At 42.2% G+C, this 27,292-nt stretch overlaps 2 protein-coding genes across 12 annotated transcripts in view; one reads left to right on the top strand and one right to left on the bottom strand.

The window, feature by feature from the left end:
- Positions 1–5,981, top strand: part of PPHLN1 (periphilin 1) — a 113,797-nt gene extending 107,816 nt beyond the window's left edge. For all 8 annotated transcript variants that reach the window (XM_059682588.1, XM_059682589.1, XM_059682590.1 and 5 more), the window contains one exon: positions 5,758–5,981. In XM_059682588.1, coding sequence (XP_059538571.1) covers positions 5,758–5,952 — 195 coding nt within the window. In that variant the 3' untranslated portion in view covers positions 5,953–5,981. The remainder of the gene's footprint in view (positions 1–5,757) is intronic.
- An 11,570-nt stretch (positions 5,982–17,551) lies between these two features.
- The window catches only part of PRICKLE1 (prickle planar cell polarity protein 1), a 103,014-nt gene continuing 93,273 nt past the window's right edge, over positions 17,552–27,292 (bottom strand). For all 4 annotated transcript variants that reach the window (XM_059682612.1, XM_059682615.1, XM_059682613.1 and 1 more), the window contains exons 3-8: positions 26,993–27,106; positions 26,259–26,396; positions 25,460–25,663; positions 24,025–24,211; positions 22,338–23,201; positions 17,552–19,408 (exon numbers count right to left, since the gene is read on the bottom strand). In XM_059682612.1, coding sequence (XP_059538595.1) covers positions 18,549–19,408; positions 22,338–23,201; positions 24,025–24,211; positions 25,460–25,663; positions 26,259–26,396; positions 26,993–27,106 — 2,367 coding nt within the window. In that variant the 3' untranslated portion in view covers positions 17,552–18,548. The remainder of the gene's footprint in view (positions 19,409–22,337; positions 23,202–24,024; positions 24,212–25,459; positions 25,664–26,258; positions 26,397–26,992; positions 27,107–27,292) is intronic.

The following is a 27,292-nucleotide window of genomic DNA, read 5'->3' on the forward strand; positions in this document are numbered from 1 at the left end:
ATGCTTTCTGTATAGCAAGTACTATTCTGAGTGCTCTTAGTTATCTCATTTAATCCTCATAACAGCACAGTCAATTCTATTGGTACTGAATCTGAGGGCCCTGTCCCCCTCCCCCCTTAAAAATTTGCTTGTGTGATTCTGTTTTTAAAATAGACCTTATTTACTAGAGCATTTTTAGGTTTATAGAAAAATTCTAAGAAAGTACAGAGAGTTCCCATATACCCCCTCTCTCCATACAGGGCTTCATCCATCATTAACATTTTACATTGCTGTGATGCATTTGTTGTGATTGATGAACCAATGTTGATCCATTATTATGATCTAAAGTCCCTTGAGTTCACTCTTCGTGTCACTTAATTCTCTGGATTTTGACAAACGCAGAATGCATCTGCCACAGTAGTTTCATCACCCTAAAAATGCTCTGTGCTTCACCTATGTATCCCCCCACTTCATCCAGCAGCCACTGACCTTTTTAAGGTCTCTATAGTTTTGCCTTTTCCAGAATGTCATATAGTTGGAATCATGCATTGTGTAGCCTTTTCAGACTGGCTTCTTTTACTTAACGATAAGCATTTAAAGTTCCTCCATATATACTTGCTGGGATTTTCTAGCCTATTGATGTGATAGATTCTAATAATTGATTTTCAAATGTTGAATGAGCCTTGTATATCTGGAATAAATCCTACTTGGTTGTGTTGCATAATTCTACTACATTGTTTGATTCACTAATTTTTTTTGAGAATTTTTGGCCATTTACGTTTGTGAGAGGTACTAGAGGCCCAGTTCATGAATTCGTACACAGGTAGGGTCCCTAGGCCTGGCCTGTGATCAGAGCTGATCAAGGCCTTCCTTCCCTGGCTGCCAGATGCCAGCCGGGACCTTCCTTCATTTTGCGCTGCCCCCTGTTGGTCAGCACACGTCATAGCGATTGAACTCCAGGTTTCCCAGTCAAACTCCCAAGGGGACACTTTGCATATTAGCATATATATATATACATTGGTCTTGTAATTTTCTTTCCTAATGTCTTTGTCTTATTTTGGTAATAGGATGTTAGGAAATGTTCCCTCTGCTTCTGTTTACTAGAAGTGATTGTGGAGAAGTAGTATAATTTCTTCCTTAAATGTTTGGTAGAATTCACCAGTGAAATCATTTAGTGCTTTCTGTTTGGGAAATTTATTAATTATTGATTCAATTTCTTTCATAGATATAGGCCTATTCAGATGCTTTATTTATCCTTGTCTGAGTTTTGGACACTGTGTCTTTCTAGGACTTGGTGCATTTCATGTAAGCTATCAAATTAGGCAGAGAGTTATTAATATTCCTTTATTATCCTTTTAATGTCCATGAGGTCAGTAGTGATGACTCCTGTTTCAATTTGGTATTAAATAATTTGTGTCTTCTCTCTTTTTTGTCTTGGTTAGCTTGGCTAGAGGTTTATTGCTTTTAAAAAAAAATCTTTTCAAAGAATCAGCTTTAGGTTTAGTGATTTCTCTAATTTCCTGCTTTCAGTTTCATTGCTTACATTGCATTTAATTTACTCTTTTTCTTGTTTTCTAGTTTAGAATATTAACTTTATATCTTTATTTTTTCTAATGTGCATTCAATGCTATAAATTGCTAAGCTCTACTTTTACTGCATCCCACAAATTTTGATAAGTTGTATTTTCATTTAGTTCAAAATATTTTTACATTTCTCTTGAGACTTTTTTGATCTCTGTGTTATTTGGAAGTGTGTTGTTTAATCTCCAAATATTTTGAGATTTTTCTACCTGTCGTTCTGTTGATTTCTAATTTAATTCCTTTATGGTTTGAGAGCATATAGTATATGATTTTTGTTTTTTCAATTTGTTAAGGCGTGTTTTATGATTACAGGATGTTGTCTATTCTGGTAAATATTCCATGTGAGCTTGAAAAAACCTGCAGAGCTCGAAATGGGTTTCTCCAGGCCCAAACCACGGTGTCTGCAGGGCTGCACTTCCTCCAGAGTTGCCGGGGAGAATCGCTTCCTTGCCTTGTCGGTTCTCTAGAGGCTGCCTCATTCCTTGGCTGGTGGCTCCTTCCTCCATCTTTAAAGCTCATCATTCCACCTCTATTTCTGTGGTCACATTTCCTTTTTTTCCCCTGGCGCTCCTGCATTTCTTGTTTACATGATTTTTGTTATTACATTTTCCCCACATGGATATTCCAGGATAATCTCCCCAACTCAAAATCCTTAACATAAGCCCTTCTGCAAAGCCCCTTATACCATGTAAGGCAGTGGTTCTCAGCCTTGGCTGCACATTAGAATCACCTGGGAATCTTTTTAAAATCCTGATTTCTGGGCCTCATCCTCCAGAAATTCTGTTTCTTTGTTATGGGGTGGGGCCACAACATTAGTAACAAAGAAACAGAATTTCCGGAGGATGAGGTCCAGAAATCAGGATTTTAAAAGATTCCCAGGTGATTCTAATGTGCAGCCAAGGTTGAGAGCCACTGAATTGTAAGGTATCATCCTCATGGGTTCCAGAGTTTAGGGTCTGGACATCTTGGGTGTGGGGTAGGTGGCATTATTCAGCCTCCCGAAGTAGTGGAGTCGGGATTTGAACTCAATAAGCCTATTCATGGAACTGCTTCTCTGTTTTGTCCAACTTCGATACCACCTTCAACATCTAAATGTCTCCTTTATGCTTTGTTTTAATTGTCTGTGTTAGGATGTCACAGGACATACAGCATTTGAACCAAATGAGTTCAGATCAAGGAAAATATATAGAATGATGAGGCATCAACAGTAGAGAAAATAATTGTTTTTATTTGATTCCCCAGCTTTTTAAGGCTGTGTGCATGCCTCACTTTTGCAGTTAACCAGTTACCTCCTAACATTAATATAAACTAAATTATAAATTAAATATTAAGGTAAGTATATGCATACATACTCAAACTTAGTAGCCTCCTGTGGCTAGTTGGCTGCTGTATTAGATAGCACAACTCTGACCTCAGACATTCCATCAGACTTCTCAGACATCAGTGGGATGCTAATGCTAAAGAAAACTTGTCTGAAATGAAAATTCTAACAATTCATGTGGTCTTAATTTTTAGTTTCTCTATTTGTGGGATCAGAGTTGAGGCCTAAAATAATACACATTTTAGAGGTGGTTTATGTTATTACAGGTATTTTAGATATAGAACAAGCTTGCCATTGAGCTTGTTTGGCCAGATGCTCTTCTTCCAGTCACCAGAAGCATAATTAATAGTAAAATGCCTTGGTAGTTTATTTTATCATACTCCTTTATTCCTAGAAGTACTGTATGAGAATTTATTAACACAGGCTACTATAATAAAGGACTGTGTGAAACCACATTTGGATAGTGTTTTTATTATACTGGCAAATTTAACTACATTTCTTTGCAGTTTATGTGAACCCCACCCAAACTTTAACCTGTTTCCCATTTTGATGAACTCCAATCAGGAGGAAAAGCAGCAACAAAATAATCTTCCTGTGTGGCCTGTAGATATCAAATCTGAAGATTAGAATGCATTTCCAGCTAGGGACCATAAGCAAACAAACTCTCCTACAGATAACTACACCCTTCCTGTTTGGGACTGAGTTTACTGTGGAACAGATTTCGGAAATAGGTTTCTGACAGTTGTGAATTTTATTTATAAAATGTTGGAGGGTGTGGTTCTTCCTTTAACAAAAAACTAATTATTTCCTGTCTAATGGCCTATTAGTGTATTTGAAGCAGTCTCTTTAGAAAATTTACCCTTTAGTAGAGGGTTACATTGCTTTGGGCAGTTCTGGTTGTTCTTAACTAATGTATAATATCTGTCTATTTCAATGAATAATTCAGAAAGGACTTAAAGTTAAAAAATAAAACATAATCTTTAAATGCTTGTATTACCTTGTCTCCAGAGTGATAGTAGTTTACAATTTAAATAAATGTATGAACACATTTTAATATGGTTTTACTTTTGATATGCACATCTGTAGCACATTTATGTTCTGTAAATATGCTAAATGAAGAGTTAGAGTTTAGGTAAAACAGCAGATTTACATTAAAGAATTTGCAGGTTAATTCACAGTGTAACATTATCCTCATCTAGTACATCTGTTATAAAGGAGCCTATAAAATTTAGGCCACCCACAAAGTGGTCTGCTGAGGCCTGTGGCTGGCATTAGAATGCTGTTATTATGTGGGCTGACTGGTTTGGTAAGGAATTTACCTCCACTAAGAATGAAACATCATGGTTCTGGCTTCCCCCCCATGGGGGCTGCATTGGCTTGACTTGGGTACTGTGTGTTTGTTAGAGCAGTTAATGTGCTCTGTTGCCTTGACATCACTTATAGTATGTGAATGGTATACTGTTTTCTATGCTGGTTTATTAGAGTAGTATTATCAATTCTGGGTCATGTAAATCTTAGGATAAACTGGAATAAATGGTTGGTTTAAATAGCTGGAATTAAACTTATTATTATAAGTAAATTTCATCATTATTTAGTGAAAGTGTGTGTGGGGTGTGCATATGCACACCCTGAAATGGAGAAAGTAGCTAAGGGATTTATATATTTTAATTTCTCTGTCATTTGAAGAATTTATCCTATTAATTTTCTTGAGGTTTATGGATGGTTTTCAAGAGCAAGGACATGAACTGAATATAATTTAGCAACCTATTAGTGAGAGTCAAAATTAAATATTCTTTAAATATTTATTTTTAAGAAATCAAGCATTGCAGACATTCTAAAAATACAGCAGCAACAACCACAGCTAGCAGTGATCATTTGAGGAGTAAACACTATCACAAGCCAAGCATTATCTCAAATGGTTTTTTTCTAAAGTTTTCTAAATGAACAAAATTCTTTTTCAGAGAATAAACATGTTATATTAATTGTTTTTGTTAAATTTAGAAAAGTCAAAATTAATTTAATAGTTCTTTTAAAAAGGATAATTTGTATTTCACTTATTTTTCATGGAGCTTTAACTATAATTTTTCTCTAAATGCATGAATAACAAAGTATGAAAAATAACAGACATCTAAAATGTATTTTGTGACTACAAATTAAGGAAATGACATTTTCTTAATAGTATGGAGGAAACAGCAATTTTTGGACAGGAAATAATCATCTAATTGCCACTGGTAAAAATTATATATAGTAATTAAAGTAAAATATAAACACTGAGGTAGAAAATATATACACATGTATATATGTAATATGTATGGATTTACATATACACGTGTGTGCACACTCTACCTTGGTGACTGTATAGTTAAATATTTATAGCTTGGAAATTTTTTTCAAGTAGTTACTTTTGGCATTCTTATAGTTGTTTGTTGTATACTAACAGAATTTTGAATTTGTCATCTGGTCATTGTTCAAATGATCAGAAGTTAGGTGCTCAGAAACTTTTTTCTTCCAAACAAGTAAATGAATAAATCCATTAATGTGCCTTACCTTGCTACTCTTTTGTTCCTAGTTCTTCTCACCTTTAGTCTGATGTCCTTTTTGTAGACTGCCTTATGCTGACAAAAGTCATGCCTAACTTCGGTAGTCAGTGATGGGGTATAGCAGTGTTTTCCTACTCATCGAAGTTGTCAGCAAACCTTAAAAATATAGGTTTAAATGGCCTTTGGCAATTAGTGACTACTTAGGGTTGACAGAGGTTCAGTTATATTACTCTCTCCCTTTTGAACTGTAGCATCATAATTCTGCCAACTGAACCAGCTCAATCTTTGACTAATTATTTTCACTTTCAGCTAACCACAATGTGTTTCATCTTTCTAGGTTTACCGACAAGACTGTGAAACTTTCGGGATGGTTGTGAAAATGCTGATTGAAAAAGATCCTTCATTAGAAAAGTCCATACAGTTTGCATTGAGACAGAATTTACATGAAATAGGCGAGCGGTGTGTGGAAGAACTCAAGCATTTCATTGCAGAGTATGACACCTCTAGTCAAGACTTTGGAGAGCCTTTTTAAAAATTTACTTGCTCAGGCCAAAAAGAAAAGGTACTATAGTCCCTCTCCCCCACTGGATTGTGTAAATCCTTAAAATATGGATTTTTTTTTTTTTTATGAAGAGAAATACTTTATGATAGTTGACCACAATTCCAATATCAAATAAACATCTAAAATAGTCTTAAGATATTTTAATTAGAATTTGTTTTATCTACGTGTAGAGCCTTCTAATTAATTACTTACCTTCCCCCCCCCCCCTCTAAAATGATGGGTCAAGTAATGTTTCAAGTCCTGGAGAACAGCTTTCCTGTACTTATTCATGTGCTATAGTCTTCCATAGTATGTGCTCATTTGTTTGGTCACACTAGTGTAATTTTTAGAGATCATTCCACTTAAACATTTATAAGATTTTTGCATTTCATAGTCATTGATACCATGTGAAAATGTTAGAATTCTAAGTTGTGATCTTATTGACTTGTTGCTTGCTTATCTTAGGCTTTGTAAGTTTTAGTATGTTTAAGTATAAGATGCAAATACAGTGGGGCCTTGACTTACAAGTGTCCCGACTAACGAGTTTTTTGAGATACCAGCTGTCTCTCGGCTGATTTTTTGCATTGAGTTGATAGAGTAATTTGAGTTAAAGAGCTCCTTAACGAGCTTGGTCTCAGAACGAATTAAGCTCGTGTGTCAAGGCCCCACTGTATACTGAATACCTTGGTATCTTAGAGAATATTTGCTTTGAATATAAATTCTCATTGCGGTAACTGGAGCACTTAAATCTCTTAAAAGACACCTCACAATAAAATCCTGTTTTCTAAGTAAATGAACCTAAATTAATGTCTTCTATGAAAATAATCCTGAAATTCTTTTGTGTATCTTGGACAACATCATATATAGGTAATTTGAGATGAAAGATGAGGGCCATTTTAAAGCTTAAATTTCTTTTAAAATTTCTAATTGAAAGATAAAAATTTAGAATTTGAGAGAGTAGTAGAGCTACATTTTTTTTTCCATTGGCCCATATTCCCTATCTCAAGAATGAAGACCGGTAACATATCCATAATTAAACTATTTACGATTATGTCTTTGTTAATCTCTTTGTATTCTAAAAAGTTCTTTCTTTTGCTGCTTTTCTAAGGGGTTCTTAACCCTTCAAAAGTGTTCTTGGAAGAAACAAAGCAGAGTAGGTAATAAGCCTGACACAATGACCTTTCATTTCGCCAAGCAGTCTGTGTAAACCATCCTTTATGAGCTAGCCATCCGAATAACAGGTTAGTTAGGAATCTAACGGGGACGATTAGGATATTCCACTCATTTCCTGATCACTTCCAGCTGTCCAGAGGCATTTAGCCAAAATATGTAATTTTGTAGCATTAGTTAGGAAACCTTAAAAATTATGTTTGTTATTACTACCCAGTATCATTATCCTCCCATCCTCTTTCCATTACCACTCTTCTCACCTGAATTCTGGCATCATTTTTAGTGGCCTTTATTGATACTATCTTAACAGCTACCCAGAGTAGATAAACATTTTATTAAATGTGGAAATAATATAAATAATTTTAGCAGATCCTATAATAGGTACCTCAAAAAATGTATTATGCCATTCCACAAATTTAAAATTGAAGGCAACAATTATTTTCTTAAGTTTCCTATGTAATACCTTGAATTTTAATTATTGCCATTTAGATGTTGTACATAGCCAAAACTCAACCCCACATATCATCTCTGGTATCCTTTATTAAAATGAGCAATGATTTTGTTTGTTACAATCACTGTAGAAAGAATAAAAGTACTGATTTTGTTTCTCCCCTGTCCCCATGTGTTTCTTCTCCTTCAGTGTTGTAGTTCCAGGATCCATTTTCCTTAGTCGAGATGTCACAATTTAATAAATAAACTTGAGAAACTACCATGGAGGCAAAAGAGTTGTTCACTTTTTTGAAATTCATTAAATTATAGGACTTTTACTCAAATGCATTTAAATATAGATTCAACAGATAACATTTAAATATTAAAGCGGTTTATAATAAGCTTGCCACCAGCTTTATTCTGGTAGGTTTGTCAGTGTTAAATCTGTGTTTTTTGTTTTTTTCTTTAAGCTTTAAAGTCTAATTTTAGGATAAATTCAGATGTGTACCAGCGTGTGTATTTTGCAAAATGTTCTTCATTAAAAAAATGTGTTTGTAAATTATCCATTGTTTGTGAGTCTGCCCAGCTGATGTGATAACATTTTCATTGTCTTATAAAGCCTTGGTGATCAAAAGGGGAAAGCAGATATTGTGAAGCTTTTTGCGAATCTGAAAAGTACAAAATAAAGCAATTAGGTTTAAATAACCAGATTGTCGTTTTTCTTTTTAATGGGCTTGAAGTGTTTTGCTAAAATGTAGATTTTTCTTCCTTTCTACTGCAAGATTACTCCTTACTGTTCAGTTCATCCACTCAGCAGGATGGAGGAAGTTTGAGAATTGAGAAAGTATTACTACCTTTGGTGTCATAGGGAGTCTTGATATCTGAGAAAGCAGTTAAACATAAAGTCAAGGCCAGAGTAGTGCTCAGTGGGTGTGTAATTATGAGCCTGGTTTCAGAGAACTGCAGGATTAAAATCCCACATCTTTGTAGTAACCTCTGGAGGGCTCTGGAACCATGCTGTCTTTGTGACCCCAGTTCCTAGCATCCTTTGGGATGTTTTAGGGATTCACATTTATTGAGACTTCACAAAAGAAGTGAAATTGAACACCTGGGTCTTATTCCAGCAGAAAAGGGAAGTATTAGAAGTCTAGAAGGAAGGGACAGTATAGGGATTGAAGCTGGTTGGGGAAGATGTAGGAGACGAATGTAGAAAAGGGTAGGGTGAGAGCAGAATGTGAAGCATTTTGAATGCTATAACTTTGTCCTTTCCTACTTAACAATGAGGTTTGAAAATACTACTTTTGTATTTATTTATTCTTGCCAAAAATGTTGATTTCTCATACACTCTCAGCCACTTCCTAGCCCTGAGCCAGTTCATAGGCGCAGAACCTCTTGAAGGAAGGGGAGGCCAGATCCCCTTAAGAAAGGACTCTGCTACCTTGCCGAAACATTATGTAGTGGTTTCAGCTTGCTTTCAGAGCTTCCTGCCAATAGTCCTGAACTCCAAGACTGACAGTCCTTTGGCAAACATTTTGGAGATGGTGGTCTGACCATGCTGAAGTATTCTTGGTGGACAGTATTCAGTGTTGCAGGATGCTGGCCACCCAGGTGGCTGCACAGCTGTAATGCTGCCGAGGCGGACACCCGGAGCTCCTTCTCCTGGCCACACCAAGGTTTGTGGGTTAGCACGGTACTTTTATCATCTCCTTCCTACCAGTTCTCATGAGAGCACTGATGTTACCCAACTCAGTGATACAAAAAAAGGGAGGCTAGTAACTAAGGTAGTTAGAATATATTCTCTCCTTATTCCATGGTAATGGAGTCAAAATTGAGTCATTTAACTGCCTCATTAGGACTGTATTTACTTTTCTTGTAGTTAGGTGTGACCAAGTTAGACTACATTCTCTCATATGGAATTTGAGTGAAAGTACTGTTACTTATGGTCTGGGACCCTTAGGACAATAGATATGCCTCCTCCATGCTCTCTTTTATCCCTTCCCAAAATCGAAGCAATAGCAACCCAGCCTTGGTTTATTGCAGAGGACAAGATGGAAGGAACCTGGATCCCTTCGTGACCAAATGGAGTATATTGAACTGTTGCGTGAAAGAGGAATCAATGTTTTTATTGTTTAAGCCACATGATTGGTTTCTTGTTAGCAGCTCACTTTTGCTCAAATAAATGATAATGGAGGGTTGACTTCACTGAAGTTGCCCTTGGCTGGTGGCACCAGTCCCACATTTCCATTGTAATAATTGATCTTGGAGTAATGGGGACTGGTTGTATAAAAGGCTTTGCCAGTGCACTGAATTTGTTTCAAGTCATATTTGAAATGTCACTTGATGAGAAATATTAAAGCCTCATGCATATTTGTATAGTAGTAGAGACAGCTTGAATCTATAGCATGCTGTTTTTTTGAGCTCTGTTCCCACAGATTAATGGTGTTCTAATGATAGACCATTATCATTAAAATTGTATAAGGTTTTAAGCTGTCAATCGTGTGTGTATGTGTGAAATGGTAGCAGTTTTCTGAAATATATACATTCAAGAACATGTAAAATAACCACAACATATATAGACACTTGCTGCAAGAGGATGTCTGGGGTATGCCCCCATGTGCCCAGGTTACCCATGTGCTATCTGTGTTTCCTGGTTAGAATACATACAAGATGGGGTGGAGGGAAAAGCGGCAGAGCTGCCCTGGCCAATGGCCATGTGGCCTTCAGGACTGCATCTTAAGGGAAAGCTCCCTTGGCCCAAGGCCCATTTCTGGGGTCACCTGTTGGCACCCTCACTTAGGAACTTTCTGGCTGAGACCCTGCCACTGTCTTTGAGGGCACTGAAGGTTCACTGAGAGCATAAGGCCGGGCAAGCTGCCTGAGAAGGGGAGAGGATCCAATGACTGTCCCTACATCCTCCAAGTGGAAAGAGTACATCCTTCGTGACCAAACTCCTGAGAAGGACACTGGCCCAATGTCTGCGACACCTTCAAGTCGTCCAGCTCCAGCCACCTGGGCTCCTCCCTGGCACCAGATCCCAGATGCCCTCTGCCCACAGCCTGTGCTTGTCTGGTGGGTAAGGTGGGGAAGGCTTCTGAAGCCAGGTGGGGGTCAGCCCCCAGTGGATGGGGCTGTGGGAGGCAGGGCCGAGGCTGGGCGAGGAATGGAAGAAGATGCAGTCCATCAGCGAGCAGCTCACCAGGCTGAGGCATCTGTTTTGTGCTCAAGTTTTTTATTTCCCTTTCCTCTCTTAGAACGGACTGAATGTTAGCTGTGCCACGGGCTGTGCGACGTGGCACCCCACCACTGCAGTCCATGGATGTCACAGGTGGTGTTCCATTGCTGCAGGGCTACTCAGCCGAGAGGTGGTCTTGTGTGAACATCGGAGCAACCTGATCCATCCCAGGGCCCTGGAGAGATGGAGCGCTCTCAGCATCTCCTCATCCCCGGGGCAGCTTGATGGCCATGGCCTTGCTGCCCCGCCTCTGTGCTGAGGTGGGAATGTTGGCAAAGGGTAATAACATTGGGCACCCATGACTGCTAGTGTAAACAAATGTCCTTGACTGCTAAGCTAGGGTAGGTGTGTGGGACTAGCCCCACTTTGGCAGGAATTTCCCATTTTTAAAACTTTGTATCTTGCTACTTTTTTACAGTAGAATCTAGCGTACCATATTGGATGTGGCTTAAACTGTGTATCAGGTTTAATATACTAAATACTTTATAGGATTATGAAAAGCACTATGTTTTTCAGTTATTTCACTGTCTAAACAAGGTTAGAGTCACATTCTAGTGTTTTTTTGACTCACGAACATTTTCCCATGTAATAAGCTGGTGGGGATTATATTCTCATTTTACATTTAAGGGCAAGAGAAGTTATAACTTGCCTTAAGGTCAGATTGCTGGAAGTGGGAATGCTAGAGATTTACTCAAATCTTTATTTATTTATTTTTTAAATCCTCACCAGAGGATACTTTTTCCATTGATTTTCACAGAGTGAAAGAGGGAGGAGTAAGGGAGCGAAGAAAATTGATGTGAAAGAGACACACCGACTGGCTGCTTCCCGCAAGCGCCCTGACCAGGGGAGGGGAGCGAACCCACAACCCAGGTATGTGCTTTTGATTGGGGATTAAACCCAAGAACCTCCGGTGCAACAGCCAACGCTCTAACCACTGAGCAAAACTGGCCAGGGCTCAAATCTTTAAACTCTGAATTCAGTGTTCCTGGAAATGGTGTAAAAGCTTGGTGGTCACTATATCCTGTTACTGCTACCTTCTGTATTGGTTACCATGACATCTGCTTTGGAGCTATTGTAGAAAACACCTTTGAGGTTCATGAGGGGTAGTTGTTAAGGGGCAAGGAGCATGTGGGGTGGGTGACAGCCCCCATGGCCAGTGCAGCCCAAGACTCGGCTCTATGGGTGCTATACCTGGACCCCTGGTGGAGTTGGAGAAGAGCCATTTAAGTGGCATGAACCTGGTAATTCAACTCTCCTAGGAACCAACATTAATTAAATATAGTTAACACCTTTTCAGCTTTGCTTACAACATGTTTGGAGATTCCAGGCTAAGATTGCTGCCAATAGCAGCCCTCTGAGATGCAGAAAAAAATCTTCCTTTTCATCCTGGTTACTGGGGAGAAGTAACATGAGGGAGGATGATACCTTTCACACAACTCGCTGCAGCCTTCAGACTGTCTAATTATCGAGGCTAACGCTGACTGGACGCATACGCATTCTGGGGGGAGATAATCTTCAGACTTGCTCACAACTTAGTGTGACCTCTTGCTCACTCAGAATCCCAAGCATTAACATTAAGAAGCACCAGCTTTCTTTAAAACTTCCAGCTCCATGAGCCATGGTCTTTGGAGGGATCCTTTCTGGAATCCTGGCCAGATAGATATGTTGGTAAAAGAAAGTCACAAAAAAAGGGAAATGACACTGCTGAGTGGGAAGACTTTTCTGACCTGAAAAATTCAGTCCAGTCTCCACCAAGTCCTGAAGCTGGAAGGAAGCCTTGGTGATGGTGTGGCTCTCACTTTACAGAGTGGAAACTGGGTCAGAGCACTCAGCCTGCTCGAATGAATGAGGGAGGTGAGTCTCCTCACCTGGATCTCCCGACTCCTGGCGTCCAGCGTGCTTTGCACCACTCCCAAGATCACGTTGGTGGTGGGTTTCTGTTAGCCTAGTGATCGTCTTTTTCAAGGCCAGTCTCTTGGTTCACTTACATAAAAATGCTGAAACAAGTTATCAGCATTTATGCTGGTTCCATGTTCTTCGTGGTACTAACTTGCCTGGAATCAAATGCTTCCAGGGAAGGGGCTGCAAGTTCTCAGGTTGGCATAACAGCGCCCATGCACACAGAGCAGGGGAGATGTGAACTTTCCTTTGCAAAAAGCAAAGTTGAGGCTAAAATTGATCCCTGTAATGGAAATTCTAACAGGTCTGTTTAAAAAGAATAACTTGGCTCTAATCCTGTGACCAGTTCTATATGTACCCATTATCTTTCCCTCCACACTTATTTGTGAAAGCCACCCTTACACTTTATTCCCCTAAGAAGTTCAGGATTTTATGACCTTGGCAACATGTGAGCTCAGAGGTGCAAAATTCAGTTTGCTCCTGCTAACTTCTCCTTGGCCCTGTTTACCTGGAAGCCTTCCCAGTGTGAGAGATTGCAGAACCCCAAGCGGACTGGGCAGGAGCATGCCTTCTGCCTTTAAACAGGTCCAAAGAATGGCTAGAGAACCTGCCTAGGCAATTAGCAATTTCCTCATCTGGCTAATTAAAATAGTTTATCATAATTGTGTTACTAACATTGAATTGATGAGACTCTTAGTCTAATTTTTTTATCCCATTAAATTTTCTTGTGTATCCAAAAAGGTCACATGTATTTCTATAAACAATAATTTGTGTCTCCCCCAGGCAGCTCCAAGGTTTAGGGGGATCAGCTTCAGGCTCTTGAATTTATAACTCATGCTTTGGAGACTTGCTGATGGCAGGCTTATTTTATTCACAATGTTTTAGAAATGTTTGAATTAGTTGCTAGTATTTAAAAACTGGGATATTTCACAAATGTTCAAATTCCTAATTTCTCTTGAGGGGCTACTAACCTGGTTCTCCTTTTCGTGGCAGGAGTCAAGTGTCCATTAGAAATGAAGGTCAATACACGAGTGTGCCCACACTCTGTTAATAATGCTTGTAGTGAGATTTTCTGGGCATTCCTGAAATAAGTCCACACCAACATGTCTGTGTTGGGCAGGGAAGTGTGCCACGTGTGGAAATCCAGCAGTCGTGGGTGCCCAATGTTATTACCCTTTTAAAAAGGCCCATGATTTGTATGTAAAGTGAAAGGGTTAGACAACACATGGTATCTCCTTTCACTTCTGGAACTTTTTATTTAACTCGGGAACTAGAAAGCAGAGAGTCAAGAATAGCAAATGCACACACAGAACGGATCATTGCCTTTTAATGAGGGCTAAAAGGAGTGTTCCAAAGAGTTTAGGTCGGTCTGTGTTTCCTGGACCACAGTAAAGCCTTTGACTGCGTTGACTGTGCAAAGCTACAGATTGCACTGGAAGTGGGCGTGCCTCAGCCCTTGACTGTCCTGATGCATCCACCATCAGGACAGAATATGGAGGAATAGATGGTTTCCTATAGGCAAAGGTGTCAGACAAGGGTGCACCTGATCTTCCTATGTGTTTAATCTGTAGGCAGAACATGTCACATGAAAAACTGAGCTAGACTCAGGAAGTGATAATTAGTGGAAGAAATATCAATAACTAAATATATGCAGATAACAGCATCTTATGGGAAGAAAGTAGCAATAATTCGAAACTTTTGATGAAAATGAAAAGTGCCAAAATAGGACTGCACTTGAACAGCAAAAAGATAAAAATCATGACTACAGAAGAAATACACAACTTTAACAAAGACAATGAGGACACTGAAGTTGTGAAAGATTTCGCTTATCTTGGCCCAGTCATGAGTTCCCATGGAGACTGCAGCCAAGAGAAGGCAGTGGAGGAATTAGGAGATCAAGGATGTGCTATCAGAGGCCAAGCCTAAGGTCACCCACATCCTCCAAGTCTCAGTTACCATGTACGGATGTGAAAGGTGGACGAAGGAGGCAGGTGAGAAAAAAATGGATTCATGTGAAATACAGTGTTAAATGTCTACAGACACCCTAAACCGCCAGAAAGACAAACAAGTGGGTCCTACAGCAAACAAAGCGTGAAATGTCACTGGAGGCAAAAATGAGAAAACTGAAGCTGTCCTACTTCGGGCACATCCTGAGAAGGCAGGTTCTTTGGAAAAGACAATAATGTTGAGGAAAACAGAAGATCAAATACCAGATGGATTGACTCCATACAGGAAGCCACGGGCAGGCGTTGGCAGAGCTGAACAGGGCTGCTAAGGACAGGCCATAGTGGGCATCACCCACTCACAGGGTCCCCGGCATGTAGCACACACCGGAGTTCCTGTGGTCATTCTGTCAGCCTCCCTCCATGGATCATAAGCTACATGTTCTCCAATTTGGCCTGAAGTGAGGAAAATGCAACCATTAGGGTTCTGCTTCACCCACTGAGAGATTAGAGGCAGTGTTTTAACATCTGAGGTTTATCTTGGGACCAAATTTTAGCGTTTAGTGACTGACCACACATTTTGCACTCTTGTTAAGTAAATCTATGCACACCTTTTAGCAACTATGCTTAATTTCCTTATCAAGTCTTTATAGAACTGCAAGGCAGTCGCTTTCCTTTCTCCCTTTGTCAATAAGCTTTAAGGGTTACAATATCATTGTGAGTAAATATTTCTGCATGTTCTTAAGCCTTTGCCAGTCTAACCCTTATAAAAGGAAATGCAAAAAATGAAGTGTGAGAAGAAGCAAAAGCAATTAATCTTTTGAGAATGACTTGAAAACCACTGAGGACAGTGACTTCATTTATAACCACATTTTCCCAGGCTAAGCATGACCTGTTTATTATTTGTTATCCATCCTCTATGACAGTGGTTCTCAACCTTCTGGCCCTTTAAATACAGTTCCTCATGTTGTGACCCAACCATAAAATTATTTTCGTTGCTACTTCATAACTGTAATGTTGCTACTGTTATGAATCGTAATGTAAATATCTGATATGCAGGATGGTCTTAGGCGACCCCTGTGAAAGGGTCATTCGACCACCGAAGGGTTCACGACCCACAGGTTGAGAACCGCTGCTCTATGAGCACCATATAGCAACAGTCTTTTCTAAAGGATGCCATTTTTTTTTTTTAATAGGACACCAGCTTCATGCAGGATGACCATTCTTGGCAACATTAGCTTCCAAAAAGGTTTAAAAAACACACACGTGTTTCTATGTTATTTGAGATTGTAATGGAATAAGGATTCTCATATATTGTTAGTGTAAATGTAAATCAGGGTACTTTTTTTGGAGGAAAATTGTTGATACCCATCAACATTTTACATGCATAGCCTTTGTCCCAGTGAGTGTGCTGCGCAGCATTGCTGTGCACACCTGCCAGTTCAGGATAAGGTGTCAATGAGGAAATTCGGGTCCAGCACCAAGGTTCAGTGGATGACAGTATATCTAAAAGTGGAATATTATGCAGTCATTGAAAGCATGAGGTAGGCCTATATGCACCAATTTGAAATGTCCACATGTGAAGTGAAAAAAGCAAGTCTCAGCGTGCACAGTTTGCTACTGTTTTTAAAAGGCGTGTTTATGTAACTAGGCTTTACCATCTGAAGGCTCTGTTAGGAATGAATAACAGTGGTTACTTTTGGGGAGGGGGCCTGAGGGACTGGGGGTGAAGAGTAGAAAGGAGCCAAAACCGGCTTGGCTCAGTGGATAGAGCGTCGGCCTGGGGACTGGAAGGTCCCAGGTTCGATTCCGGTCAAGGGCGTGTACCTGGGTTGCGGGCACATCCCCAGTAGGAGATGTGCAGGAGGCAGCTGATCGATGTTTCTCTCTCATCGATGTTTCTAACTCTCTCTCTCCCTTCCTCTCTGTAAAAAATCAATAAAATATATTTAAAAAAAAAAGAGTAGAAAGGAGACACTCGTGCTTGTTTGAATTTTTTTTTGCCATGGGCATGCATTTCCTTTTCATTGTTGATGTTTTGAAATGAACCAGACCAGGGAACTGATGATAGAGTTACTGAGTAAAGAGCTCTCAGCAGTGGTGTGTTTCTGAAGGGCTCTGTGTAGCCCAGATACAAAGCCTTGCTGTGTCCAGGGATGTGTGCAAGGGATGCTGTCGACCTCTGGTTACCTACTGGATTCGTGTGGCTCCTTCCCAAGGCCTAGCGGCTTTTCTCATTCCAGTAAACATGGACAGCCGTGCCTCTGTGCCACAAGCCCTCTTTCCCACCTACTAGCAGGGACAGTAGACGTGCAGGTATCAAATGGTGGTCTGTTATCGGCAGAAGAACGGGAAAAGAAATCATGCCTAAACGCAGGAGCAAAGTGGAAGCTGTCTGGATATGTTTGCAAAAATTTGTGTTCAGAAAAGTAGGTCGTTTATTATTTATTGTTTATTAAATACCTTCCAAAAGGTCCAAAATACCACTGGGACCTTAGCTAGGACTGCAGCGTATGTGCAAGAATGGCACATACCAAAATATCAGCTCATTAGTTCAAGTCCAAGATAATTTTCCCTTGAAATAGAACCTCCTATTAAGTTGAAATAGTCAGTGGTACAGCATCCTCTAATTTAAAGATTTTAAAAGAAAAACATAATCAGAAGGCCCGGTTTTCAAAATTGCTGCTAAAAGCTAACAAATTAGCTGGAAGGGAGGGATGAAAAGGAATAACCTCTCTTCAAATAATAAATCTACAAAGTCCTCTGCCACAAAAAAGCAGATCCTTGTAGTTTTGGTCTCTTCCCATGAGATAATCACCACCTTGCTAAAAATGGGACCTCACCCCCCGCCCCCCCCCCCCCACACACACAAGCACACGCACCATCCCCAAGCGGGGGAAAAAAAACATCCACCCAAAGTTTCTACTTGTTTTTACCATATATTCCAGGGGTCTATATGGGGTTTTGTTTGTTTTTACATTTATACAGTTTACATTGCTTGACCCATAAATAACACTCGGAAGATTAATAGGGCCATAGTTTTAAAGACTATTTACACAGCCCCACCATGCATACAGAGCCTTTTTAATATTAGGGGGGGGAAAAGTCAAAAAATTGAACTCTCCATCACTAGGCAATATAAATTTGACCATCTAGACTTATAAACCCTGACTAAAATACAAGCAATCATTTCATCCATAAATGCTGTTTCTGGTTCCCTAACAAATCTAGCACTGCAGTGTAACAAACATCTTGCAATTCAGGGATATAAAAATATCAGCTTTAAAATCTGAACTGTACATTATGTACATTAATATTTGCACCGTTAAATTAGGAATACACTTAAGTCTATGAAATACTACATTATAAATAGCAAAGTTTTTTTGTTTTGTTTTTCAATCTGGAGCTGGAGCTAATACAATAATACAAAGTTTACCTGGCTAAAGAGGATTGCAAGGGGACGAGGTGGCCTCGTGGGATGGGGCGCACAGTGTTGGCTGGGTCAGTGTGACTACGTGCATGCCGCACAAGACAGACCGATCAGGCCTGGGCCAACCTGGCGTGGACAACGACAAACACTATTGCTTTACAAAGGCGGCTGAAGTTCTCCGTCGTCTAAAATCAGTACCCCCGTCCAATCACCTTATGAGAGTTTCTAGAAGATTCTCTTGCTGACTGGAAACCAAAGCAGCTATGCAACACCCTAATGTACCTGGCTGGCACCGTCCGAGGAGGGTAAATGGGAGAAACCACACCTTCTGAGTGTTCATCTGACACTGTAAACAGCAGTCGGGGGGCTCATGTACATGGGCAAAGCACTTCAAACTATTTTAGCAACTTTCCTACGAAAGAAAAGGGATATGAGTCAAGAGGGTTAATGGCTAAGTTGAGACAGGATCTCCACAGCTACTGAGTTAAGAAATAATACAGTTTTTGCCCTTGTGTCCCTTTTTCTTCTTGGGTTTAGTCATGCCCGGGCCAAACTGAGGCGTGGGGAGTGCAGACGTGGGGCTGGAAAGGTCGTCTGTGTAGTAGGCGTACCGCTGCGGCCGGGGCTGGGGGATCGGCTGTCCAAGGAAATAGCCTTCTTCTTCCGAGTCGGAGGAAGAGGAGGAGGAGGAGCACCAGGAGTCGTCGTCCTCCCCGTAGAGCCCCAGGAAGCGGGGCACCTGCGGGCTCTGCAGCGCGTAGTCGGAGGCGGCGTGGGCATGGCGCCCGCGGAGGTCGGCGCTCTGGACGTGCGCCTGGGTCTCCCGGGCGCTCCGACTCCGGATGAACTTTTCGTAGTTGTCGGGCGGGTACAGCCGCAGCCGGTCACTGGGCGGGTACTTCCTCTCCGCCACCAGGTTCAGGGCGTTGTCGGAGCGGGACTTCCTGCTCCTCCGGCGGCGGTGGTGGTGCGGCCGGGACCCTCTCTCCTCGAAGTGGTACACCCGCCTCCGCGTCCGCTCGCTCATCGGGGGCTGCCGGATCTCCAGGTTGTCATAGCTCCCGTTGTCGATGACATCATCTGAGAACTTGACCTGCTGGGGCCTGGACTGGGACTTGGACCTTCGGAGCACTGGCAGGTGGACTGGTTTCTCCTCCGGCATGATTTTCTCTGGGCACAGCTCTGAACCGAGGCTCTTTAGGGACTCGGCGCTCCGGTGCAGCATGGAAGAGTTCAGAGTCCCCATGTTGCTCATCTTCTCACAATCTTCTGCCTCTATCTCCTCAAAGTTCTGCAGAGAATATAAGGATGGCCTTGGCTTACTTTCTCCATCCACCGAAGCCCCTACGAGAAAAACCAAGACAAGGTGTGAGTCTCAGTGACCCTAATAGTCTGACAATTATTACAAACAAGCTACTGAAAGAAAGCATTTCAAAGAAAATTCTCCTCAATTTCAATATTTGATTACCACCCACCAAGTAAACGCAACATGCATATAAAGAGAGGAGGTATGAATTTTATTACTGACCCGAGGGGCACAGCCTTTCTTAGGAGTCCAGTTGTTTTAGAGCCAAACACTAGTTACAGAACATGGCATGAACAGCAACAATGTAAAAGCTCTTCATAAAAATCTCATGATTAGCCCTAGCTGGTTTGGCTCAGTGGATAGAGTGTTGGCCTGCGGACTGAAGGGTCCCAGGTTCGATTCAGGTCAAGGGCACAGGCCAGGGTTGTGGGCTCGATCCCCAGTGTGGGGCGTGCAGTAGCTGATCAATGATTGATTCTCTCTCATCATTGATGTTTCTCTCTCTCTCTCTCTCTCTCTCTCTCTCTCTCTCTCTCTCTCTCTCTCTCCCTCTCCCTCTCCCTCCCTCCCTCCCTCTCCCTTCCTCTCTGAAATCAATAAAAATTTATTTTAAAAAAATCTCATGATTACAGTGGGGCCTTGACTTACGAGTTTAATTCGTTCCATGAAAGAGCTCGTAACTCAAATTACTCGTATGTCAAATCATTAAAGTGAACGAGTGAGACACGTGATGCTGGGCTGATGTTGTGGCATTCACTGTGACGTTCGCCGCGCCAACTAGCGGTGGGGTATCTGAAGTTGTCTCGTAACCCGAATTTTAGCTCGCAACTCAAAGCAAAAAATCGGCTGAGAGATGGCTCATATCTCGAAAAACTCGTTAGTTGGGACACTCGTAAGTCCAGGCCCCACTGTACTTTATTCACATGACATGGAGGAATTCTGCCTCTCAATCCATTAAAGCCAGATTGCTTCACCTGAGCATCTCCATCAGTCCCTTCCTTTGCATCCACATGGCCACTGTTATTGTCCTCCTCTCACACCTACACTCATTTTCTTCATTGCATACCGAGACTGTGGTCAGCAAGCCACAGCCCAAGGGCCACATCCGGCCCACAGCCTATTTGTGGATAGAGTTTCATTGGAACACAGCCACACCTACTCATTTACGTATTATCTACAGTTGCTTTCCACAATGGCAGTGCTGACTATGTGCAACAGAGGCTGTGTGGCCCAGAAGGTCTATCTAGCCCTTCACAGAAGAAGTTTGCCAGCCCCTATCCTAGACTGCCATCCATTCTTCTTCCCCTTCAACCCAGGAAATAACATGTCACCTCCAGATTAGTCTTACTTTGAAACTTTTCCCAAAACGGATACTGTTCCCCCTTTTTAAGAGGGCCCAGGCAAGTAAAGATAAATGAATACCCAGCAGACAGAAGTGACAGTAAGGACAGGTGTGGCCTGGTGTCTAGTAGGTACTACATACCTTCCTGCTTTCTAAAGGGAGCCTAATTCAGTCTGTATTGTTAAGGAATGTCTAGCCCTAACACTTTGTGTGTACCAAATGATGTCTATTTTTTGATAAACGTTAAACTCCTAATATAAGACCTGAAACACAGGAGATGCTAATCCTGGCCAGTGTGGTTGTTGATTGGAATGTCGTCTGTGCACCAAAAGGGCACATGCCCCAGTTGCAGGTTTGATCCCCGGTAGGGGGCATGCGGCTGGCAGCCAGTCAGTGTGAGAACACTGATGTTTTTTTCTCTCTCTCTCCTGCTCCCTAAAAATTAATTTAAAAATCTTAAAAAATTTTAAAAACAAAACAGGAGGTGCTTCATAATTTAGTCTCATCCACCGCTGCTCCACTCCCCTTTGACAAGTCCAACAGAAACCGGGAGGGGGGGGGTCGCTGGCTCACGCCTCCTTGCCGCTGCAGCACCTGGCACAGGGGCATTCCTGGCGGCGGGCAGCCGCTAAAGCCTTTCCTGTCTACATTACGGAAATGTCACCTTTATGAAAGGACTGGATGTCATTTGTCTGACTATAATTAGCCAGGTAACATTTTTGCATCCAAAGACAATTATTGCAAATATGAGATACAGGAGGGAATCTGGGTTCCAGGCTTGATCTTGCCTTTAAAAACCTATGTGCAGTTAGGCATTTAGCCTCTGGTAATTCAAGTTCTTCATTTAGAAAATGCAATAATATCCACTCTCTACAGCTCAAGGTCATTTTAAGGATACAATATGGATAACTGACAGGAATGTGCTTTGAAAACATTACAGTGAAATTATTTTATATTCTGGGTTAAAAACTATTCAGCTATTTTTGATCTATCTGTTGCCACAGGGCAATGCAGGGAAATACAAAAAATGTTATGAGCTTATAAAGTGGCAGACTGATTTTAATAACTTGAATTTTATACAGTACAACCCAAAGAGTACAGTATCTTTCAGACACAAATACAGACTCCATTATCGAAGTAAGTCAGTTTCTTCCTCTTTAAAATAAGTGTAATGAACCTGGCCAGTGTGGGTCAGTGGTTGAATGTTGACCTATGAGTCAGGTCACCATTCAATTTCTGGTCAGAGCCCATGCCTGGGTTGCAGGCTCAATCCCCAGTGGGACGTGCAGGAAGTAGCTAATCAATGATTCTCTCTCATCACTGATGTTTCTATTTCTCTCTCCCTCTCCCTTCCTCTCTGAAATCAATAAAATATATATATTAAAGAAAAAGAGTATATATCTATTAAGAATATGTATGAATATACATGTGTGTGTGTACATATATGCACACACATTTGCATGTTTGTTTTGCTATACGGTGTTTGGCATTGGATGAGACTCCTTCCTTCCCTTGGTCTCCAGTTTTAATTACCGTAGCCCCTCCTGGCGCTGAACGGTAAATTTTCACAACAGACTTTTTAGTGGCTCTTTTTCCAAACACCGCATAATCCCTAGATTACGTACCTGTGATGTTAGACAAAGCCAAAGAATCCATAGAATCCCGGACACTCTGCTCCGGTTTCAAGTCTGACAAGCACTCCAGGGAATCTTCATACCATTGTGCTTGATCGTGATTGTAGCCTGAGGCCCCATGGTCCAGATCCAGCTCCTGGAGCCTTCTGCTGCTTGCCGGGCCTGGGTGGCTGCCGTACGCAGAATCTCCCAGGCCATCTTGGGACTGTGCCCAATACATATCAGATTGGTATTTTTTACTCGCGAGGCTCTGGTTATTTTGCTTTAACTCGGCCTTATTTTTAACCATGTTATCAGATATCCAATGCTCACTGGCTCGAATATCGATCTCGTTGGGCTGCTGCTGAAAGAGGCTTTTATCACCAAACTTGAGGAGGAGCTGCGTCATATAATCTTCATGCTCGGCCCATTCTTCGGGGTCTTCTGGGGTTTCGTGCTCAACTCTGCCTTTCCAAAAGTCTTCATTGACAAAACCTGCTCCCTGCCTGGACAGACTCAGGTCATCCAGCTTCCGGGAAAGGGTGTCGTCGGCATTGCCGGAGAGGCCAGGGAACTTGTAGTTGAGAGCAGGGGACAAGAGGAGAGACTGTCTGCACTGGTCCGCTGACCGGCTGCTTTTGCCCATCCGGACACTTCTTCTGGAGTCTCTCGACCGGGCGGACTGAAACGCAGAGTCGGAGGAATCGGAGGCGTGGACGTCTTCGCCGAGGCTGCACGTTTTTGAGCAATAGATCTGACCTTGTTTGGGGAGGAAGGGACACCCCAGCAGAGAGGCTTTGCACTGGGCACAGGAGAAGCAGGCTTCTGTCGCGTGCCAGTGCTGCCCGTCGTAGGTCATCTGGGCGTGGTCCACACCTGTTTTGAAAAAGGATAGAACAACAGGCGATAGTTCAACCTTGAGACAAAGGGAGAAGGAAGGGATGGAAAGAGGGGTGATGGGAATGTTCTGCTTCTTGATGGGGTTGTGGGTCACACAAAGTCCGTATCTGCGAATTGCCTACCTGCTAAAATTTATTTGTAACCCCCAAATCAATACTTGCAGTTTCCAAGGTCATTTTTGGACATGTGCAGAGGGGTGAAAAGTTTGAGTTGACCAACATATATGCTCCCAGGTGAGGTCAAACAAGGTGACCCTCCGCCTTTGTGTCTGCTCTTATGTTTTCAACAAGTGGCATATTCGTGGTTGACTTATACCATGTTTTCTTTAGATTTTTGTACTTTTTGGGTGCTTTTGCTATTTAAAAGGCCCTCAAGCATAGTGCTGAAATGCTGTCTAGTGATCCTAAGTACAAGAAGGCTGTGATCTGCCCTACAGAAAAAAATACGTGTGTTAGATAAGCTTCAGTCAGTCACACGGTACAGTGCTGCTGGCTGCAAGTTCAATGTTAATGAGCCAACAATATATGTGACTAGGGGCGGGCAGGAACCTATCCCTGTATTTCCCCTAGGAGCAATGCTCGGTATTCCGTAAGTCAGGCAACTTTGTAGAAGGCAAATCCCTCAAACGAGAATGGATTCTATATTCATTTGTCAAAACTCATAAAACTGAAACATTTAAGATCTGTACATTTCACCGTATGTAAATTATACCTCAATTAAAAAAAAACCAAACAGACCGTGGAGCCTCCTAAAGGCTGCCGGGAAGGAGCCTGAGCAGACCGGCGGGGCTGTGGCTCACCGATGTGCTCGCCGCAGGTCTCGCAGTACTCCGCATACAGAGACTCGAAGCAGCCACAGCAGAACGGGCGGCCGTCCTTCAGGATGTACCTCTGCCCTCCCAGGGCCGTCTCACACTCCAGGCAGCAGAAGTGCTTCATGTGCCAGTGGCGCCCCTCCGCTTCCGTGCACTCATCCGCAAAAATTATCTGTAAGAGGAATGTGAAAGCAGAGGATGACAGGAAATCACGGCGAGCTATTTCCAAGGCCACGTCGCTTCGATGGCTAGCCTTGTTTCTTACAGCCCCAAGCTTTACTCTATCTCGCTTTAGCTATAAAACAAGAGCAGGCATTGAAAATGTGAACAAAGAGAGCCTAAGTGCTTGTTCAAACTTTATAAACGTCCACCTGAAACCAATGTCATAGTGACTGTCAACAGTAATTGAAAAATGAAACGTTTCTTCATTGGAGAGCATTAATTTGGTCATTATTTTGCTCCCCAATCGCATTTTATCGGCATAATCTGGCAAAGAAGACATTCACATTGAAATGACTCAGTGGTCTGTGTTTTAATAGAAAACTCATAAAAATGTCTGTGGAGTTAACATTTACAGCAATCCAGACGCTGGGCTGTGTGAGCTACACTGTATAGCTGCGGCTTCGCTTGACCTGGTGGCCATCGGCAGACTAAAGACTCCGTTCTTTTCATTTTCGGTTTCAAAAAAAACTTTCAAATATCATTTTTTTACTGATAAAAAAACAGACAACTTAAAAAAAAAAAAACCCAAACAAATGTATGAAGAAAAAACTGAATATTCACTGTCACTGAGTGAAGGAGACTCAGGGGAAAAAAAAAAAAAATATATATATATATATATATATATATATATATGCAATGAGGTACTCTGGATTGGATCTTAGACTAGAAAAGACACATTAGTAGCAAAACTAGAAATCTAAACAAAGTGTACAGTTTGGTTGATGGTATAACAGCAATATTAGCTTCTCAGTTTCAATGCACATAATGCTGTGGAAGATACTAACAACAGGGAAAGCCGGCAGAAGGGTCTAAGGACCTCTAACACCTCCAACTCTTCTGTCAATCTAAAATGACTTTAAAATAAAAAGCTTAAGAAAAAAATTCCTTTCACACCACCATCCCTTCCCACAGGCCCCACAGGTAACCACTGTTAACGGAGTGCATGTCCTGCCGTACCGTGTCTGGATGTATACAAACAAGTGTACAATCTTGGTTTGTTCCCCCTTTCCCTCCCAGGAATGAGATCATCTGCTCCACTCCTCTTGCCACTTGTTTTTCCCTCCCATCCATCAAGAGCCTCCCACTTATCGATGCACAGACACCTGGGCCCGCTCTTTATTTTGCTTAGATGTGAACAGTGGAATATTGGCCGACTGGGAGCTTATTTTTCCCAGTGTGAAGGGGTGAACTTTTTTACCTCGTCACATGCCGAGCACCGTGGTTTGAGCAGTTCAGCATGGTGCCTGCCACAGTGAATTTTTCCGTCCTGATAAAAATAGATGAGGTCCACCAGCAGCTCGTTACACGTGAAGCAGACAAAACAGGACGGGTGCCAGCACACTCCGGGGCCCGCCCGCGAGGCGAACACCGCAATCTCGCCGCCGTTGATCTTCAACCCGCACTGAAAGCAGAAAAGAACGATCCTCCTGCGATGACGGGATTCTCAGCCTCTCCACTTGCCACTAAATCCCAAATTTGTCAGGAAAGCTTTTTATTTTTCTCTCCACCCCCCCTCCCCCGTAAGTGATTAAGTAGCTCCTTAATGCTGGATTATGTGCGATTCTCAGCTGAAATGAGCAGGCCTCCCAGACTTCCCCAGTAAGCTGTTCCTAAGAAGGGTTTCGGCCGATGCACATTCAGGGTGGTTTTCCTGAGCCAGCCTCCTGCTGGATGCATTTCTGACGCTGAGTGTGGCCGGTAAGGATCTGAAGGTCTTCATTACGTCTGCCTTTTGTGAACACCAGGTGTACCCTAGCACCTCCCAACCTGCCGGGACCCCGATGTTTGCCTAAGGGCAGACCGACTCCCCGTCATACACGGCAGTGTAGCCAGTTATAAACGTGAATCCCCATTTGATAAAGAGCTAGGCTGCCTGTCTTTGGCTTGGTTTTTGGAGGCCTTTGGGGCCCACACGTGTGCTAGCCCTGTCACCCTCCCACCCCCAGCTAAGTCCACCCACATCACCACCACAGGCCGCTCATTCTAGAAAGGGCTACCTGCTCGCACACGGCATGCATCACGGCTCTGGACAGAAGTTTGATGGTGCCTCTTCCCAGTGCTTCCTTCTTCCGCTGAGCACTGAACACTTGCAGTTCTTTCTTCTCCTCTTCGCTCAGAGACTGGCAGTACCGCACCTTCGTGGAAGGAACACAGAAGCACCACACTGGAGCGTGTCAGCCTCCCCAGTTCTCCATTTCCAGAAACGAAGGGCTCACCCCCGTGCATTGCCAGTTTAGAAATAACACCTGACCTTTCATTGACTCAAAACCTTACAGCCTCTAGCAAAAGGGAAAAGCAATGTAAAAGAACACTCTTTTCTTAAAATATGAAATGTTTAACTTCAACTCTTGTCAGCAGAGACTCTAAAACAATGTAACATATTAACCTTTCTACAAAAGGTTTAAACTTAATTGCCACGTTTGCTCTCCCTTCTGCAGGCACTCAAGTCAACTCCTGGGCCTGAACTACCATGAGGCATTGAGCCTGGATGAAGGGGCGGGGCGATCTCAGGCACCTGCAGGCCCCTGGGCGTCGGTGGGTGGCTGCAAACACTATAAAAACCAACTTGTGTTGACTGCACTGACACCCTTTTCTCGCTGAAAGAATGGAAAGCTGTATTCTCCGGCCACATTTTAACTGAAGAAAGGCAAGTGATGGGAGGAGCTGGGGTTTATGAGGGACATCTCAATGCTTCGTGTTTATTTTCTTAGCCTTCTTCCTGTTATTTTACCTCATTATCATGTGGTGGCAACTGGTACAAAAGCTGTTTAATTCGATGTTTCTCTCCAGGGCTGTTAACATATGGAACCTTTTCCTCTGGTAAGCAAGCAAAATAGAGCTGGATCTGAGGAAGAGAGGGAGAGAAAGACAGCGAAGGTGAGCGTCTTAGCTCACTCCATCTTAAAAAGTTACTTGTCCCTGCAGGGGCAAGGTTTGGCCTCTGGTGCTAATGAGAAGACCAGCTGAGCCAACTCGCACCCAGCTGCTAACTCCTCTTCAGGAATGTAATTTGCAGTGACAATTAGGGCCA

This window comes from Myotis daubentonii, chromosome 2 (assembly GCF_963259705.1).
Source record: "Myotis daubentonii chromosome 2, mMyoDau2.1, whole genome shotgun sequence".
NCBI lineage: Eukaryota > Metazoa > Chordata > Mammalia > Chiroptera > Vespertilionidae > Myotis > Myotis daubentonii.